At 55.2% G+C, this 18,504-nt stretch overlaps 1 protein-coding gene across 2 annotated transcripts in view; it reads left to right on the top strand.

Annotated features, from left to right (window-relative positions):
- The first annotated feature begins 2,332 nt into the window (after positions 1–2,332).
- The window catches only part of MAP2K3 (mitogen-activated protein kinase kinase 3), a 29,951-nt gene continuing 13,779 nt past the window's right edge, over positions 2,333–18,504 (top strand). The window contains exon 1 of one of the 2 annotated variants that reach the window (XM_066198073.1): positions 2,333–2,413. In XM_066198073.1, the coding sequence (XP_066054170.1) occupies positions 2,398–2,413 (16 nt within the window). In that variant the 5' untranslated portion in view covers positions 2,333–2,397. Of the gene's footprint in view, positions 2,414–14,050; positions 14,408–18,504 lie in introns of those variants that run through there. The other variant, XM_066198072.1, reaches the window with a different exon arrangement.

The following is an 18,504-nucleotide window of genomic DNA, read 5'->3' as shown; positions in this document are numbered from 1 at the left end:
AGGGAGGAAGGGGGATAAGTGCCATGATCCCAGAGCTGTGAGGGAGGGCTGATGTCCTCCAGCACACAGGGATGCTCAGGAGACAGTGGGTCTGGGAAGCCTTGGGAGAGAGGAGGAAGGAGAAGCAGGTTTTGCCCAGACTTGGGTGAGCAGCTCCTTATTGCTGTCTTGGTGATCACCCTGATCCAGAGCCTGCACAACCAAAGGTTCACCTACAGCTCCTGAAAGCATGGAGAGGCTTTCCATGGGTGCCAAAAATCCAGTTCCCTTGCCAAAATCTCTGGGAGCACTCAGGCTCCATGGGGATGCTGTGATGGTTCCCTGGGAGTCTGCAGGGCCTGGGGACAGCGGCTCAGACAAGGAGGTGCAGGCAGAAGAAGCCAAGCCAGCAGCACTGGGGAGCTGCAGAAGAAAAGGAGAGGTCTCCCAAGAGATCCCCAAGCCCTGCCATGGCTGGGAGGTGACACGTGGCTGCTTCTGGTCCCCTTCTTGCAGCTCGTGGGGGTCCGTGTGCTCCCTGCCTTCCCACCCTGTTGGATTTGGATGCTGGGAGCATCCCAATTTCCCTGTGTGCTTCCCTGTGCTGGAAGGCCTGGGAACAGGGGACGCTTGTGGAGTGCCCAGGGGTTGAGACTCAAATCCAGGCAGCTGCTTTATCTACTTCTGGATTCACAGCTGGAGCCAGCAGCTGTGGGTTTCTTATCTTCGTTTCTTTCTGCCGTGCCCGGGGATGCAGGAGGAGGGATGATGCACACTGGGACGTGCTTGGGGACAGCAGGGTCACGTCCTGCACCAGCAGTGACACCCCAGCGGCAGGGCTAGCTGTCACAGCCGCTCCCACAGGTCGTCACAGCTCCACGTTTGCAGAAGTGCTGCTGATGCTCTGCTCTGCCATGGACCCCCCAAAACTCACACCCCAGCACTGGCTCAGCCCAAACCTGTGTGGATCAGTTCAAACCCCTCTGCTGATTCCAAGATCTGTGTGGATAAAGGTCAGAAAGGTCCACTCAGCTCCCGCTTGCCCAGCCCTGCAGTGACATCCACAGCTCTTGCATCAGCGCTAATGACCCGCGGTTGGGCTGCAGAGCAGTTTGGTGTTGTTTTTTTTTTTTTTTGAAAAGACTCCTCCTTGTCTGTGTTGAAAGACTTGAAAGGTGGTTGAATCTGCGACGTCTCTGGGGAAGGTAATTGCTCTCCCCATTAAAAACCTGTAATTTATTTTCCATTTGAACTCTTCCACCCTCAGCGTGCAGCTGCCTGATCTGGTGCCATCGGTGCTGGATCTGCTCTGCTCGAGGCACCCGTGCAGCCACAGATCCCAACCCATCCAGCTCCTTCCCTCTGGCAGTGATTCCCGTCTACTGCCTGGGTTTGAGGAAGTTTTTCCAGTCTTCAAATTTATCCCAAATGCTCTGCAAAGCTGAGAGCTGGCTGTGGCAGAGGAGCTGTGATCTCAACCGGTGCTGTCAGCAGCTGCCACCCCTCTAGTCCCTCCTTTGGATCTTTACAGATCACGCTAAGAATTCCAGACAGAAAATGGCACTTGGAATCTCCTTTTTTTTTGCTTTTCAACTGCATTTCTCACATCCTGTCCAGCACTTCTGCCTGCAGTCAAGCTGGGGCATTTGTGGGAGCATCCTTACCCTGGGATGTGCCACGTCTAGGAGGGATTGATTCCTCAGTGCGTCAGAGAGGAATTAATCATAGAATCACAGAGTATCCTGAGCTGGAAGGGACACACAAGGACCATCCAGTCCAACTCCATGCACCAAAATCCCACCTATACCTGGGAGCGTTGTCCAAGCACTCCTGGAGCTGTGGCAGTCTTGGGGCAGTGACCATGCCCCGGGGAACCTGTTCAGTGCCCCATCACTCCCTGGGGTTAGAACCTTCCCCTAATATCCAATCTAAACCTCCCCTTGCACAAATGCAGCCGTTCCCTTGATTCCCTGTCCATTTTCCAGCCGGACCCACCGGTGGCACCCGTGGTGGAGGGCAGGACCCACGGAAGATGTGGCGAGTTGACAAGTAAGGTGCGTGGGTCGAGGAGCAGCACAGGACGGGGACTCCGGGGGATGCTCCGCGTCCCAGCGCTGCGGGTTCCGCGGCGAGACCACACCAGCACCGGGGACACCGAGGACACCGGGGACACCGAGGACACCGAGGACACCTCTCTTAGGGAGCAGCAGCACCACCCGCCCGCCTCACTTTACCCTCACGGCCGCGCCCAAGAACCGCAAAGCCGTTTCCGCGCGGAGGGCACGGCCACGCCCCCCTCCGCGGCGCTGGCCAATGGCCATGCGGGGGCGGGCCCGGCGGGGCGGTTGCCGGCGGGGCCGCGGCGGGCGGGACTCGCGGGCTCCGCTCGGGCCGGGCCCGCCGGGCTCGCACAGCGCCATGTCCCTGCCCAGAGGTACGAGCGGGATCGGGGAACGGGGGACGGGCCGGGGGGAGCCGCGGGGCCGGGGGCGAGCCGCGGGGCCGGGGCTGAGCCGCGGGGCCGGGGCTGGTGCCCAACCCGCCGGGCATGCACTCCCCGCGGCATCCTCCGCGCGGGGCCCGGTGGTTCCGCAACTCGGCGTCGTCGCTGCGGCGGGGCTGCAGAGCCCGTGGTGGGGATGTGGGGTGCGGGGAGGACGGGGCGAAGCCGCGGTCGGCGTGGGGAGAGCGATGAAAACAGGGGAGATTTGTTTGCTGGAGGATTTCCCTGAGTCGAGGTTCCGTTCCTCGGGAATCCTCCGGGGCGCGGAGCCTCCGCCGCGGCTCAGCCGGCTGGGGAGGACCGGGCTGGGATTCCGGGCTTGGGCCGTGTCGCCTCGTGTCGCCTCGTGTCGCCTGGTGCCGGTGTTGGGGCACGGCCAGGACCCGGTGCCGGGAGTGCTTCGCTGGTTTTCCCGCTGTCCGCAGCCGGAGAACGTGACCGTGTGTCACAGGCGTTTATTTACAGAGCGTGGCCGTGACTCAGGTGGCCTGTCCCCATCCCAAGGTGAGCATCCCGGCAGGTATCGGCCTGGGATGGATGGGGACAGGGTTTTGCCGGTGTCCCGGAGCTCCCCGGAGCCGGCTCCATCCCCGCCGGGAGCGCGGACCGGACGGAGGAGGGAGCGCTCGGAGTGCGGCTGCTGCTCTCTCTCTATCAGCGGAATAAAACTTGCGGGGTTTTCCCTGTGCGGGAGTGATGCGCTGGAAACTTGGAGTCAGGAGCCATGTGAGCAGATGAACGCACCTCCCGTGACTTTTTTTTTTTTCTCCTCCTCCCCCCCCTTGCTTTTAAATGATCCGTGTCTTATCCGGAGGGAATGTGGACCTGAGTTTCCTGTTTGCTGTGTAAGCAGGGGGTGAATCAGCAGCGATTTAGGGAGCTGCTGAGTGGAGCTGCTGACTCACAGGTAGGAGCACATGCCTCCAGCCATCCAGCCTTGGAAGGGATCATCCCGGCTTCTTAAAAGGCTGGGACAGCTGAGCCCAGACCCTTCCTCGGCTGCCTGTGCCGGAGCGGCGGATGTGTGGATGGAGGGACGAGGTGAGCCTGGCTCTGGAATCACTTGTGCCCCACAGCAGATGAAGCCCGAGCTGGGCCTGGAGGATTTTGGGGGAAGCAGCGTGGCTGACACCGAGAGATGATGCCTGGAGGAGGTTTGGAGCTGCTGTGTGTCTGCAGGTTTCTGTTGGTTGTGACAGACTGGTTCATTCGTGCAGTTAACCCTGATGTGCTGTGCTGGAGGTGTCACACTTGTGCTCAGAGCTCTGAGTCCCCGTCTGACCTGAGCTCCTTTGCTTCCATCAGGGCAGCAGTGGCACCAGGGTTGATCCTGAGGGTGTGTTACACATCTGCCTCCTGGCAGCCCTCTCCTCTCATCCTGCCTCTCCTTGGCTGGCACCTGCCTCCCAGTGGGTTTGTCCAGGGATGCTCACAGGTCTGAGTGTGTGCACCTGCTGCTCATGGCAGCTGCTTCCCTCTCTTTCAGGCAGCCTGAATTCAAGCTAAATTTCCCTAATTTTCCTTAGGGAATTTCAGCGAGCAATCTCAGGTTTCCTTCGCTGGCTCTCCTTGAGCTTGTGTTGCACAGGATTGTAAAGAGAGACCACTGTGTTGAAGCTCTTGGTTGGCTCTTTCTGTGTCAGATGCCTTCCAAAACTCACCTGCCATCACTCTGGCTTAGTCATGGGGTTGTCTCCTGCCTCGGGGGATTTTCGGGATGCATGGCTGCCCGTGACACTGGCGATAGGAATGGTGCTGGGCCAGGGTTTTGCTCTGCACTAAACACAGCTTGGGAGATAAACACCTTCTGGGGGTTTTGTGGAGCTTAGGGAGGATTTCTGCTTCCTTTCTTCCTCTTCCCATTGCTCCTGTCGGCTTGATCCAAGTTATCTCGCAGGATCTTGTATGTGGGAGAATGTCTCTTGTGTTATCTTGCACTGTTGAAGCTGATGTTTACTCATATATGCAAAAACTCCCTGTTTTCTCAGGTCACCCGAGTTCCCTTGAGCTGTGTCTCATGGCATGGGTGGCACTGTAGGAAGGAACTGGGAACAAAGCTGGGGAGCTGTTCCTGTGTCCTCTTTGCAGAGCTCTGCAAGGCACGCAGCCTCTGGCTGCAGCTTGCAACGTGTGGCTGGGCCTGGATGTGATTTTCCTGCAAGGTCTGCACCTTTTCCAGAGAATGGATGCTGTGCACAGGGGGTGTTTTATTCCAGAGGGTAAAGCAGGAGGGGATGAAGCCTCAGGGGGTTTTCAGCCTTTGTGTGGGTGCAGAAACACAGTGGAGGGTGCAGGGTCTGAGGCTCTGGGGACACAAGTCCAGGCTGTTGCCTTCTCCCTGGACCTCAAGGTGTATCAGCTGCCTGCCCTGCGTGTGGAAATCCCTGTGCCCATCACTGGGGCTGTTGGCTGTGACTTGAGTGGCCCCTGATGCCTGGGAAGCCCCTCCTGGAGGGACAGGCAGGAACGTGCCAGGGGGGAAACGGTTGTTTCTCAAAATTTTGGAGTTTGCTGGGAAAAGCAGCTGCAGGGAGGGAGGGAGGGTGAGTGCATGGGTGGAATCTGGAGAGAGAGGACCTGCTTGGCCTCCCCTGGCTCACCCAGCACCCATGCCTGAGTAATTCAAAAGCAAGTGGTTTTCGTTAGAAGGGAGATTGTCCTTTGGGAGTGGAGGTGCTGTTGGGGAGAGGGGTCAGGATCTGTCTGGAGCCAGGCTGTGCCTCTGGGGAGGGCAGCTTTGCTTCACCACAGAGGCTTGGAAAAACCAACAGTGAGAGATGCCAGGACCTGGGGATGAAGTGCTGCTTGTTCTCATGGCACGTCTATTCTGGGTGGGTAAATAAGTGGTGGGGACGTGTCCCTGCCGTGCCCTGGCTGTGCCCTCCGTGGGAGCACACACCACTGTTGGGCAATTCAGTCTGTGAATCCGGCACTGTCTCATCTGCCACCCCCCAAAAAAAAGGCAGCTCTGCCAAAAATACACGTGTGGGCCATGACCTGCCCAAGCAGGACTTTGGCTTTGGGCTCCCGTCGTGTCCAGGCAGAGCAGCCACCAGCCTGGTGTTCCCAGGGTGTGAGTGGCTGCAGGGGTGGCAGCTCTGATCCCATGGAGCCATTCTTTAATTCTTGTTGAAGCATCAAGGAGCTCGAATCCAATTAATTCTAACGATCCTAGAGCAAACACAGCACGTTGCTCCTGCCTTCCTCCTCTGCTGGCAGAACGGTGGGCACCTGGAAAATATCATGCTGGACGTGATAAATATTTAGCTGTGCCTCAGCAATCCATTTCTCTCCCTGGAGGGATGCTTCCCTGCTTTTCTTTAGTGGATAATGAGTCTCGCTGAAGGCTGATCCTTTTATTTTTCAGCTCTGAGCCCTGGTCCAGGGATGTTTGTTTGCCCCTGTTGTTTGCAGAGGTTGTTGTTGCTGGAGGAAACTCATCTGTGCTTTGTAGAGGCTCCCTTTGGGAGCAGCTTTCTGGTGCTGGTGATTTTGCAGCCCAAAATGTCACCTCTGCAGATGTGGGGCTCTGTGGGTTTTTGGACAGAAGATGTTTTTTTTTTTTTGCTTGTGTTGGTTAATAAGGCCCAGCCTGGGCTGGCTGTTTGCTGGGGAAGGAGGTGGGAGAGGAACTTGTGTTGGCTGGGGAGGTGATTTTACTCTGTCAACAAAAAGTTTGGGGTTTTGCTGGCATGACTCAGGATGGCTTGGGGTTCATACAGAGCTGGATCTACCCGCTGCCTCTTGCTGACAAACCTCTGTAGCACAGGTCAAGTCTTAGTCAGGGATTTGGAGTAGGGGAAAGGGCATTTTTTTTTCAATGATGGAAACTGGAAGTTTCTGTTGGTTTTTTCCACCTGGGAGATTCCATCTCCTCACAGCCTCTTACCTGTGTGGGGGCAATGCTGCAGTGGTGCTGTGGCAGCGTTGTGAGTCCCAAGGTTCTTTTTCCTGAGGAACACTGGAATGACTGGGCACCGCTGCAGCAATCTTGGACATCGTGGTGCTGCCTTGTGGCCCCAGTGGGCCTCAGTTTGCCGTGGATCTGAGCCTGCTCCCTGTTTTTGGAGCTGGGACAGGGCTCCCTGTGTGCTCCTTTCTCCTGCAGCCATTTCTCTGCCCAGCAAAAGGCTGGAGCAGAGGTGCTGCTCTTGTGGGATGGGGTGGGTTATAGTGTGGCCGAGGGGAAGAGCAGGATTTGGGGATCCCAGTGGGTTGGGGAGGCAGGAAATCATTGCCTTATGCTGGGGACCTGCACTGGGGTGAAGGTGAGGGTGATGTGGACCCTCTCCAACACCCACTGAGCTGCCACAGCCTCCATCCTCTTGCCTGCACTGTGCCCAGGGAGGGCACTGCTGAGTTGATCTGTCCTGTGCTCAAAGCCTTAATTTCATCATTTCAATTGAAATGATTTTTAATTTTTTTTTTTTAACGATAAATTTCCACTAAGAACATAACTTGAATGTTAGAGGAGGCAGGATGAGGAGGAGACAACACTTACCAGAAGTTGTTTGTGGAGCATTCACCCTTCCTCCCCCCTCACCACCACCAAAGACAAATCTGGGTTTGGAAAGGAAGAAACCTCCAGTGTGCTCAATAGAAGTAATTTCCCATCAGAGGCTGCTAACCTTAGCTGTGGTCTGGCACTGGCATCAGCCAAGCTGCTTGTGTCTGGAAAAGGCTTGGACCCTTTTCTCCCTGGGATCTGCCTGCTGAGCACCAAGTGCCCCTTGTCACCAGTGTTCATCCCTGCTGCCTCCCCTCCTGCCATGACAGTGCCTTTTAGGAAATGTAAAAGCAGCTTTTAATTCTTGTATTTTGTTCCTAAAGGTCTTGGAGGTTTTTCGTAAGGAATGCAGCTGGGATGGGGTCCTGCCAGCATCTCTTAGGGGGTGCCAGTTGCCACGTCCTCCCTTAGCATCCCTGGGTGATGGGTGTGGATGGGACCAGCAGTGCAGGACAGAGGGGACAGGAGGGGAGGAAGAAGTTGTCCTGCAGGGCCTGGCAGGTGACAGTCATGTGTCTGACAGATCATAAACACGCAGGGCTGGTTACGTGGATGGGCTGGGGGTGGTTTAGGGGAGGATGACGGGGTTATCTAGGGTGTGTCAGCTTGTCTGGGCTTGCAGGCCAGTTACAAACTGCTTTGTGGTGTGTGTGTGTGTGTATGTGTGTAAGAATTCCCTCCTAGCTGGGGTCTCGTGGGGATGGCTGACGCAGCAGGGGCTGGCTGCAGTGGGCTGGGTGCCCTGGATGTCTTCTCTGGGGTGTGTGAGCAGCAGCTTGGAGATGGGCAGCATCCTGACCCTGCACAGCTGGAGCAGATGTTCCCTCTTGCTGCACTCATCCCTCCCTGCAGGAGCCTGTTTCAAGGTGGTGAAGGGCAAACACGCTGCACCACGGGGGAATTTTTTGCTGCAGCGTGAAGATCTCGGTTTGCTTGGTGTGGGAGTGGGAGAGTTGAGGCTTGAGAGGGGAGATGATGAAGCAGCAAAGTGTGCAGCCCTCGGGATGGCCCCTCTGAATCAGCCCTGAACGTTAGGGGCATGGCTGCAGGGGTGTGTTGTGCTGCAGACACGAGGATGTCTTTGCAGCTTGTCACTGAAAATGACGTGGCTCCTGTGCTGAGGGCCAGATGTGCTCATGGTCAGGGCTTTTGAGGAAAGCTGCTCTGCATAGTTCAGAATCCCCAGCCACCCTGCACCGCTTGGGTTCTCTCCTGACATGGTGCCAAGTTGCACCGGGGCCAAAGCCGAGGTGATCTCGTGCTGGTTCGTGGCTTTGGCTGCTCTTTGTCATCGTCCAAACACCTCTGAAAGGTGCTCAGGGGTAGGTGACAGGCCCAGCCCCACGTGCCTGTTTGTAAAACCCCCCAGAAAATCCCTGCTGGCACGGGGCAGGGCGGTGTGAGACACCTCTGTGTGTGTGCACGTGTGCTCAGCTGACTGCTGAGGTTTCCCTGGTCTTGCCAGAACTAAAATCCTCCACCCTGTGCCGAATCCTCACCTGTTTCACCCGTGGTGCTGACTGCCACCCCTGTGGTCGTTAGGGAAAAAAAAAAAAAAAAGAAAAAAAGAAAGATGTAATTGTGCAGAAAGAGGGATGAAGGTGTTGGTGCATGGTGATGCTGCTGGAGGACCAGCCTGGACCTGACCAGCCCCTGTGCCAAGCTCTGTCTGTCTCTCTTTGGCAGCACCCTTGTTCTTAAGTCTGGAAGCAGCTCCACACTGCTTTCAGGCTGCTAAAAAGAGGGATGTGGTGGGTGTTTTAGATGATCTGCTTGCACAGCTCCCTGTGTTCACTCTCTGTCAGCAACTGCAGCCTGTTTCCCTCAGGTTTTTGGTTGATCCCTGCAATTGTTTGGCTGTGAGCATCATCTTTGAGAATCAGAGGTGAGCACCAGCCAGGGCTGGGGTTGTCCTCAGCGCCCAGGATACCTGCAGGGCTGTGCTGTGCTGGGGATGCCTCTTTGCTCTGCAGACACTGCTTTTTTACCCAAGAGCAGCTTTTTGCAGGTATTATTTACACCTGTCCCTGCCTGGTTTCTTCAAGGATGGTGAGAGTGAAGTGAGGGCTGGAGGAGGTGACTCCAGAAATAACAAAGCAGAAATTGTGGGTGAATTTCTAATTCTTATCAGCCTTGTGTGTGCTGTGCTAAGGTGCCTGAAAACCACTCAGCTTTTCCTCCAGCAGCTCCCCTGTAGGTGTGATTTCTTTGTGTGCATTCCAGGTAGCTGCGAGAGTTTACCCCTAATTTTGGATCCACAGAGGGTTTGGTAACTGTGGGTTTCCCCATGGGGCTTTACAGCCTCAGCTCAGTGAGGGAAACCATGTGTAACCATCCCAGGGACAGGAGCCAGGGTGTGTTTCCCTTGATCTCAGACAAGTTTGATGTTTCACACATCTCCTGCCAGCTCCTCTCCACACATCACCCTGCGGAGAGAGCGCTGCTCCTTTCCCCAGAACACGGATGTGAGGCTCGCTCTTCTGGGAGAAAGGGGATTCTTAAAAATTGATTTTTGTCTTACTCAAATGGTTCTTGGAAGCCCTGAACGTGCCCCAAGACAGCTGCAGGCTGGGCTGAGCTGAGTCACTGCGAGCTCTTGAGCTGGGATGTGAGCCGGATGCGTCGGGACCAGCCCGGCTGCAGAGACCTCTGGCTTCCTGGGATGGACAGGCAGCAATTTAATCTGCCTTTACTAGGAAAAACCTGCAACTCTCACTTCCCTGAACGCTGGAAAAAGTGCAGTGTGATAGGTGGATATGACAGAGTTGACAGAAGGAGGGGAAAGAAGATCAATCCCACCCAGAGGAGCAGCTGTGCCCTTCCTGCCGGGGCCACGTGGGACCACGGTGACAAAACACCGCGGAGCTGTGGGCATGTTTCCTGTGGAGCCCCTGCTTTTCCTCGCCATGAATCAAAACTGCCCTGTGGGTGCTGGGCAGATCCACTAGAAAAGAAGTGTTTTCCCCACACAGACTTGATACAGCCATTGATAAGAGCCTGTGGAGAGGAGGGAGTGCAGGGTGATGCTGGGCAGTGGGGCTGGTGGTCCAGCCTTTAACTGGAGGGCATTCTTTAAGCTTTGCAGCGGGGAGTGTGAGGGAACAAAGGAGAGGAATGTTCTCAGGTGATTTCTCATGGATCAGCTGGACATGGGATTTGTTGTGGGAGTGTGGATGTCATCTGTCCTGTGGAGGAACAGTGATGGGAGGTCCATGGGGTGGGCCGTAAGGATGGTGTGGTTAATGCCAGGAAAAGAGGCTGCAGGTCCAGCTTGCTGGGGCTGAGCTCTCCCTTCGTGTCTCTTGCCAGGTTCCCTGTAGCAGAGAAGGGATGGCACTAAAAATGCACCAAAAAGAGCAAAAATTTGGTGTGGGACAGCAGGAAATGTAGGGATTTGTACTGCAGCACTTGCCTGCTGCTTTCTGTAAGCTGCTGGAACAGCACCCTGCTCCAAAGGAAACAATTCAAGGTTTTCTCTGCTCCTGCACCCCATAGATGTGGTGCTAGAGGTCAGAAGCTTTCCTCTGAAGATGCACAGGCTTTGTCCGTGTGAGCTGTGGTGGCACCCTGGGAGTGGAGAAGCATTCCAGGTCCCTGGGGAATAATGTCACTGTGGACCCTCTGAGCAGCTGCTTGGCCTGTTCCCCAGTTCAGATGCTGCTCTGGAAAGTCCTGCCTGAAATCTGTGGGCCAGGGAAGCACCTGGGTCGGTCTCTTGTTCCTGCCCCTCTCCCAGAGCAGGCAGCTGTGAACATGAAGAGGTTTTTCCCCTCCATAAATTCCATTTTCACTGCAGGTGCCTGCTCTCTTAGATCATTTGCTGAGGTGACATCACTCTGTCCCTGCCCAAAGCAAATTAGAGGGAGGACGGTAGAAATCTTTTTTTTCCCTAATTTTTCTTTTTTTAAGAAGCAGAGAGGGGAATAGTTTGCTCTCTTGATAAGTTTACAAGGACACCTGGAAGTACTTGAATGATGCCAGTTTGGATAGAAAAAGTGTCGATTGACACTGGAGCTGAGTTACTGCTGACAATTACAAAGTCAGACTTCCCTTTCCCACTGTGCCTCCTGTCAAGCTGATCTATTCCAAGGACGGTTTGAGTTTTCTCTCCCATCAGGAAACTGTCACTAGCCAGTCACATCAATCCCAGGCAGATTTTATTTTTTCATGGCTTAGCCTATGGAGTGAGAAATCAAAGGAAGGAGTGATGCTGGTACCTGCTGGCAAGGAGATGGGCACAGGTGCTGATGCTTCTGCCTCTTCCTTTTCTTTCTTATTTTTTTTTCCTAGTAAAAATAGGAAAAATGCTTTTCTCTTTGCTTTTCTCTACGCATTGTCTCCTTTGCCATCCCCAGACATCCTGAGGGGAGTCTGGCCTCTGGTCACGTGTGGGTTCCATTGTCACAGGGCTGGGAGAGAGCAGGCTGACACATGGGGACAAAATCAATTTTTTTTTTTTTTTTTTTTTTTCCCCAGCCCTCGAGGTTGTGCAGGTAAGTTAAAAATACAGCTGGAATGTGGCTGGGCGGTGACATCCTCTGGGGCTGCCCCGGTGTTATCAGGCCGGTGCACGGAGCCCGGGTGTGGCTGTGAGCCCCAGAGGTGGCTGTGCCAGTGCCTCTGGTTGTCACAGGCTGTGCCTGAAGTGCCCATCCCCAAATTCCTCGCTGGGCACCGGGAGGTCACATCCTTGTCCCTCGCACAGTCTGATCCAGAGCCGGTGGCGCTGTGGGTGTGACGTCCTGCTCTGCCCCAGTCCTGTGTGGTGCAATGATTGATTGTCCCCAGCCTTGGACAATGTCATGCCCCATCCAAGGGGATGAGAAAGATAACACTGCTCCCTTTCCAACTGGATTCAGATCAAAGGCTCTATTTTAAAACAATTTCCAGCCTGTGTGTCCTGTGCATGGCTCTGGCATGTGGGGCTTTCCCGTGGGATGTGTGCCTTGTATGTGGAAAGGTGAGAGCATCCCGGACTGGGGCAGTGGCTGCCTTGCAGCCTTCACCAGGGAAGCTGCTGCCATTCCTGCAGGGATGTGGGGCATCAGGCAGTGTGGTGCTGGGATGGGGCAGCCAGCTGGTGCATGGGCTTGTCTCTGATCAGAGGGAATGCAACATCCCATGAAAATCACACTGTCCTCGTGGTTAGACAGCAGCTCTGCTTACAGGACAGGTGAAGTCATTCATTTTGTTGGTCTGTCCCAAACAGGCCTATAAAAAGCTCCTTTCCAGCCCCATATGGGACACTTCTGCTGCTCATGGCAAAGCAGCTCGTCCCCTTCTCCGCTCCCTGGCTGTGATGGTGACCCAGCCTTAGCTGAAGTGGCCTCGGGAGGGGCTGTGTGTCCACAGGGGAAGGGTGGGGAGAGGGGCCCAGTGTTGGCAGGGCACTGTTTGAGCTCATTGCTGTTTTTGAGGGTGTGCTCTTCCCCTAATTCAAGCCAGCCCCCTGGCAGGAGGCTGCTGGGAGGGATGGGAGCCATCCTTGGCCCTGGCTCTGCCCTGGCATACCCAACCCTGGGCAAGTGCCTGAATTCTCCCGGGATTTGCTCCCCCAGCATTCCTCACCTGTTATGGGGTGACATCCCTCGTGGGGAGGCTTTGTTGATACCAGTGAAACACCTGATGCTTTTTGTTCCCCTGGGATTACCTGTGCCCTATAAAGGACTGGATAATTTCTGGCAAATGGTGCACATCTTTCCAGGCCTGGCTATTCCTACTGCACCAGCAAACTTTTGAAAGAGTTCCCAATAGTGAGACTTGAAAGGATGGTTGGGTTTGTTTTTGTTTCTTCTCTCTCTCTCTCTTTTTTTTTTTTCCCTTGTTTGTTTATTTTTTTAAGATGCTTTTGAGATGTCGGGAAGCTCCTCTTTACACCACCCCTGGTCCTCGGGCGCTGAAACCCAACGGGACTAACTCAAAGGAAATCTTGTTTCCCATCCCACCTGCTGGGTTAGGGACTTTCTGCTCCAAAGCAGCTCTGACTCTGTGGGTGTCTGTAAAGATCCTTGGGGTATCTGTGTCTGGGTGAGAGGGAATTAGCTGTTAATGGAGTTAGGGAGGGAGGGCAGCACAGCCCTGCTCGCCCCAGGAGTGGTGCTGGTGGCTCTCAGTGCCATCTGCAAGAGCAGCTCCTGCGTCAGCATCCTTTATGTGCTGATGATCTGTGCCTGAAACTATACCCTGGGAGTGGAAATGAGCCTGAGAAAATACCTTCTGCAGTCCTTCTGGGGCTTACATAAACACTATTTAAAATTAGAGCCACTCATTATGTCGGTATGTGCGTTTACCTTGACCTCTGACTTTTCAGCCTGCAAATGTGCCTGGTCCGGCACAGCCCGGAGTTGGGAGAGGGCTCAGGAGCAAAGCACTGGTAGATTTTCTATAATTAGTTTAAGGTAAAGAATCTGGTACAGTATCTCCCCTCCAGGCTGACAGGGAAATTGAAAACAAAACTGCAGCCTGGCTTTGGTCAGGAACATCAGCACTGGCTTCTGCTGGAGCGGTTTTGAGGGAAAGGGGAAGAGCAGCAATACTTGGCCACGGCTTTTCTTGCACGTGCTTGCAGAGAAGCTTTTATTTTCCCACTCTCCCTTGCTATTTCCCAGCCAAGTGCATGCAGCAATTTATATTTTGCTACCAGAGATGCCACCTCGGCTGTCACCCTGGAATAGCTGCCGAGCTCCGTGCCGGCATTGTCATGGAACAGTCCTGCTACTATTTGTTGTGGTAATAGTTGTTAGTGGCAGTTAATTACCGTGTCACCTGCAGCGCAACGAAATGTGACCTCTTCCCACCCCAGCGCCCCTTTGGTGCCCAAACCAGCGAGCCTGGGCTCCCCTTGGCTCTGCTGGTCAGCGCCAGGGCTGTCCTGGAGCAAGGGTCACTCCGGTGGGATGCCCGGGAATGGTCGGGTTTGTGGGAAGAGAGCGTGTCCCACCGGGATGCGCTGTAGCAATCCAGCGCTTCGGCAGCAGCTCCCGGAGCTGGAGTTTGGCTCCGCACCAGTTTCCTGTTGACGTCACCTGCTATTTCTCCTCTGCAGTTTTTACAACTGTTGAGCTTTCCAGGGTAATCGGAGCCCGGTCCGGCCAACCTCGGCAGCTGCCGATGAGGGAACGCGGCTCTACCTTCCCCAATCCCCCCCGCTCGCCTTCCCTGCTGCTCCCAGCCTTGGGCACCCCTGGGATCCGGGGGCGCCCGGCGAGGAGGGCTCTGTGAAGCCACAGGGTGCTCGGGGCCATGCATTCCCACTGAAAAGAATCATCGGTGCTTGCAAAGAAGTGCCGTGCGCTGGATCCTGCGGGAATTTTTTTTTTTTTTTCCCCTCCCCTCCTCCAGTCCGCCCCCATCCCTCTCTTCTGCCAGGCGTGCCGGCGCTGCTCTTCATTTCTGGGAAACCATGGACAAGAAGCAAGGTAGATGTTGCAATTTCCAAAACACGTGGTGGGGGAGAGCAAAAGGGGCTGCTTTTGGTGCTCAAAAGGGGCTGTGTAGCTTTTTGGGGTCAATCCACTCGGTTTCATTTCTATCTGGCTTGGGCAGGGGGTCGGTCTTTGCAGCTGGGGACCTATTTTTAAAGCCCTGGAAAAGTTGCATGTTTCGTGGGGTTAAAACTCTGGCATCTTAATTGTTAAAAAAAAAAAAAAAAAAAAAAAGTCAAATCCAGCATGTCTGAAGGAAAATATGCAGAGAGTAAAGCTGGCTTCTGGCTCCGGTTTGAGTTGCATTCCTGGGACGCAGGGTTTTCCAGCGGCTCTTCGAGGTTGTCCCGCGCCTGTTGCATGGGAAAGGTGGGTGCCCACAGCCCCAGCAGTCAGGAGCTCTGATTCAGCACAGGCTGAGAGGCTGTTCTGGGGCTGCAAGGGGCTTTTTGTGCAGCGTGGTTTTTTCCTGCTGCTGGCTGGCGGTTTTGCAGAAGTGAGGAGCGCGCTGACCCGCGGGAGCCCCTCTGCAGCGGGACCTCGGCCGGCCGATGAGTGATGGCTCGGGGCAGGTTGAGAGCCCTTTTTCCACTTCCATGGATAGCTTTTTCCATTCCCAACAGTGGAAAACAGCACAAAGTGTGCCTGTGAGGAGCTGGCTCTCATGACCAGGCACCCAAATTCCCCTCTCTGCTCTGCACCCTGCCTCCAATTCAGTTCGTTTTTGGTTTGTTTTTCCTTGATGCTTTTTTGTTCCAGCTCTTTCTTTGCAGCAGGGCTGGGATCCACCCTCCAGCCTTCTGCCCTATCCACGGCATTTGACTCTCCTCCTTGGACCGAGGAGAACCGGGATGCATCCAAAACATTTCCCCCAGCACTAACAAAGCAGTGCAGCTCTCGGAGCAGCCTCCCGTGCCCAGGACTTCATCTGGGGCTGCAACCAGAGCCCCGGGGAGGCAGTGCTGAGGTTTAATTTCAAAGGTCGACTCAGGCAAATAGTTTTATTTGCAGTTCTTTAGATTGTCCTGTTCGTTTTTCTCCGCCCACGCCAGCAGAGTGGGAAGGAAAAACCTCCCGCCGAGAGGTGCAGCTTAATAGGGCCGAAGTTGGTGATGGCAAAAATGAGGATTCCGGTGTTGAATTAGGCAGTTCCAGGAAATGTCTGGAGGTTCATCACTGGTGGTGGTTATAGCATGAGAAAAAATCTCGTTGGGTTTTTTTTTTTTTTTCTTTAGGAGGAAATGGTTCCTTTCTTAGCATAAAGGATGCAGTTACGTGCCTGCAGCATCACGTGGGTCGCAATTTCATCCGCACCAGGAACTTCTGTCAGCTAATTTTCCCCTGCCTGGGTGCAGGGCACTGTGCCGTGTGTGTCCGTGGCTGGCAGCCCTTTCCTGTGCCCGGAATGGTGCCCTGCCATCCCGTGGGCTCGGGGCTGGCAGCAGAGCCCTGGAAGCTTGCAGGGATAACCAGGACGTGTCCCCAGATCGCCTTGTCCTGCTGCTGCCTTTTGGCCTTTGCAGAGGGATCTCTTGAGGGGAGCTTGTGCTTGCAGACACCCCTCTTGCAAGAGCCCGGTGCCCTGGGAAACTGGAGCGTTTCCAGGATTTTTCAGGTGACATAAGCAGTTGTGCACATTCTAGCAATTCCTCCTGCACCGACCCTGCCGGGATCCCAAATGTGGGAGGGATTGTGCTGAGTCTCAAGTGTAGGAGAGACAGTGCCAGGGACTCTCCAGTGGGAAGGAGCTGACAGCAGCTGCCTGCGGGGGCTGAAGGCAAAAGCTGCCCTGCCACTGAAGAGCTTGAATTGCAGGGTCATGTCATGCCCATCCCACTACCTTTCTGCTTCTCTCTTTTTTTCCCTTTTTTTTATTCCCTTCCGTGGTTTTTCCTGCATTCTCATTCACCCTGAACAGGGCATGGGCTCTCCTTGGGGAGAGATACTGGTGCCACAAGCAGTGGGTGAAGCTTGCAGCAAGGAGTAGTTCTGGCCAGCCTTTGGGAGCTGGAAATCTCATGTCAAATTTTAGGAGAGCTGTAACAAACAAATGCAACCTCTGCCTCAGCTCCCTGGCTGCAGAGCAGCGTCTCGGGTGATTTTGTTCCTGCAGGCGTGGGCTGAGCTGGGTTTTCTGCCCTTCACAGGTGGCCCAGGCAGAGCCTGGGAGTGGTGGTGTGATACCTCCAGTTTAATCAGTGCTTTTTCACGTTGGAGCTAGGAAATGCTTTTTGGGGCTAAGCTGGGAATGGGATGGTTGGTGACTCCAACTCTGGGAAGTCAAGGGCGGTAGGTTGGGAGTACAGGGAGTGCAGGGTGCCTGTGACAGCAGAGTTCGTGTCTAGTGCACATTGCACATCAAAAGACTCTCCTGTATGGAGCAGGGGGTTTGCAGCAGGGAATCTCTTGCTGCCCTGCAAATCCTGCCTGCAAGCTTGGGCTCCACTGGACACCCTGTGATTCCCAACCCCACCCTGGGTGCTCCCAGCTCCCTCCAGCCTCTGTCCTGCAGCCAGAAGGGCAGAGGAAGGGCTGAGGCCATCCTGCAGGAGGCCTGGCTTGGGTGCCTGTGGACCCTGCTCCTGCCCTGTGAGTCACGGCGGCGGTGCCAGGGGAGCTGCTGTGGCACAGAAGGCGCTTTGTGCCGGCTCTGCAGGGTTACTATGGCAATTGGGGAGAGGGAGAGCAAACAGATGGAGCAGGATCCCAGCCAGCATGGGGGGATTTCAGGGCTCCATGTAGAGGTGTGGCTGGTAGCTGCTGGGGGGGGGGCTGTGTGTGGAGCAGAGACCAGTCTGAGTTTCAGAGCAGGTCCTGGGGGTGAAACACTCAGCACGGAGCTGAATCCATCCCCTGGGATACGATGGGTGCCCACAGCAAGCTCCCCAACTTGCCTGAGTGCAGAAGGACTCAGGGGACTCCAATCTCTAGATTGTGTTCCTGGCCTCCCCCACTGAGTAGCAAGAGGCTGGGAGTGGGAAGGGGAGGCATTTCTGAACCCAGGGACAACATCTTTCCCTTGGCTCCCTTTTGCGTTTGCTCCCGTCGTTACTCAACTGGGTATTTTGCAAAGTGCCGTCAGTGGGTGTGTGGGGCTGTTTCATGGTACCCCTTCCACCCTTTCCAGGGTGGGTGATGGGGAAGGGAAACTCTGCAGGCTCACAAATTAGAACTTGTGATTGCTCTGGCGTGGTCAGGTGGTTTCCATCCAGGCGGGATGGGTTTGGGGTGGAGTGGCTCGTTGGCTGGTTTCACTGGGCTGGAAGTTCACATCATGGAAACTGTGCTGGTCCTGGAGCTGATGGCTCAGCTCTGATGCAGGAAAAGTGGCAGATAAGGTGGGGGTGTGGACTGATCTGTGCTGATTCCCTCAGCAGGGAGGGATGCTACTGGTCCTGCAGTTGGGACCTTTGCAATTTGTTGCAGACCAGCTTTAACCCACAAGCTCAGTGAGCTTTGCATTTGGGGAAGGACAAGGCAGGAGAAGCGAGTCCCAGGCACCTGTTTTGTCTTGGAGCTGGCAGGGCACAGGGATGGGGACACAGGGATGTCAGTGCTGGGGACATGTTGGGCCTGTGTCACCTTCTGTCCTGCTGCAGCTGCAGGAACTCTTGCACAGTGCTGCTGAAATTGCAGCTCCTGGCTCTCCCCTCCCTTCCCTGGCAGCCTTTGGAGTGCTGGACTTTGTCCACACGCCTGCTCCCAGCAGCCAGGCAGGTAGGAGCTGTTTTGAAAGGCTGTCCAAGGCCACGCTGAGCTGTCTGCTCCCAGCCCCGTGCCTGGAGCACACCTTGATATTCCTGCTTTCTAATGGATCTCCTGGCTCTGTGCAGCCAGAGCACCTTTAGCTGCAAAGTGCAGCTGCCCCCTTGTCTCTCCTGGGGGGATCAGGACCTCGATGCTCTCAGCTGCTGCACTTTCAGCGCCTTGGGCTCAGTTTATCTTCCCAGGGAGCTGGGATGGAATTTTCACCTGCAGGTTTCTGGCCTGTCCTGGCCCTGCCTGAGCCCCGTTTCCCTCTGCAGCAGTGGGTGTTGTTGTCTCAGGGCTGTTTGGAGTTGGGAGGAGGGAGACAAGAGCATCCTCTTGCC

The sequence above is a fragment of the Chamaea fasciata genome, unplaced genomic scaffold (assembly GCF_029207755.1).
Source record: "Chamaea fasciata isolate MVZ Bird 193981 ecotype frontalis unplaced genomic scaffold, bChaFas1.0.hap1 SCAF_16, whole genome shotgun sequence".
In the NCBI taxonomy this organism is placed as follows: Eukaryota; Metazoa; Chordata; class Aves; order Passeriformes; family Sylviidae; genus Chamaea; species Chamaea fasciata.
This window is presented reverse-complemented; position numbering and strand designations above follow the sequence as displayed.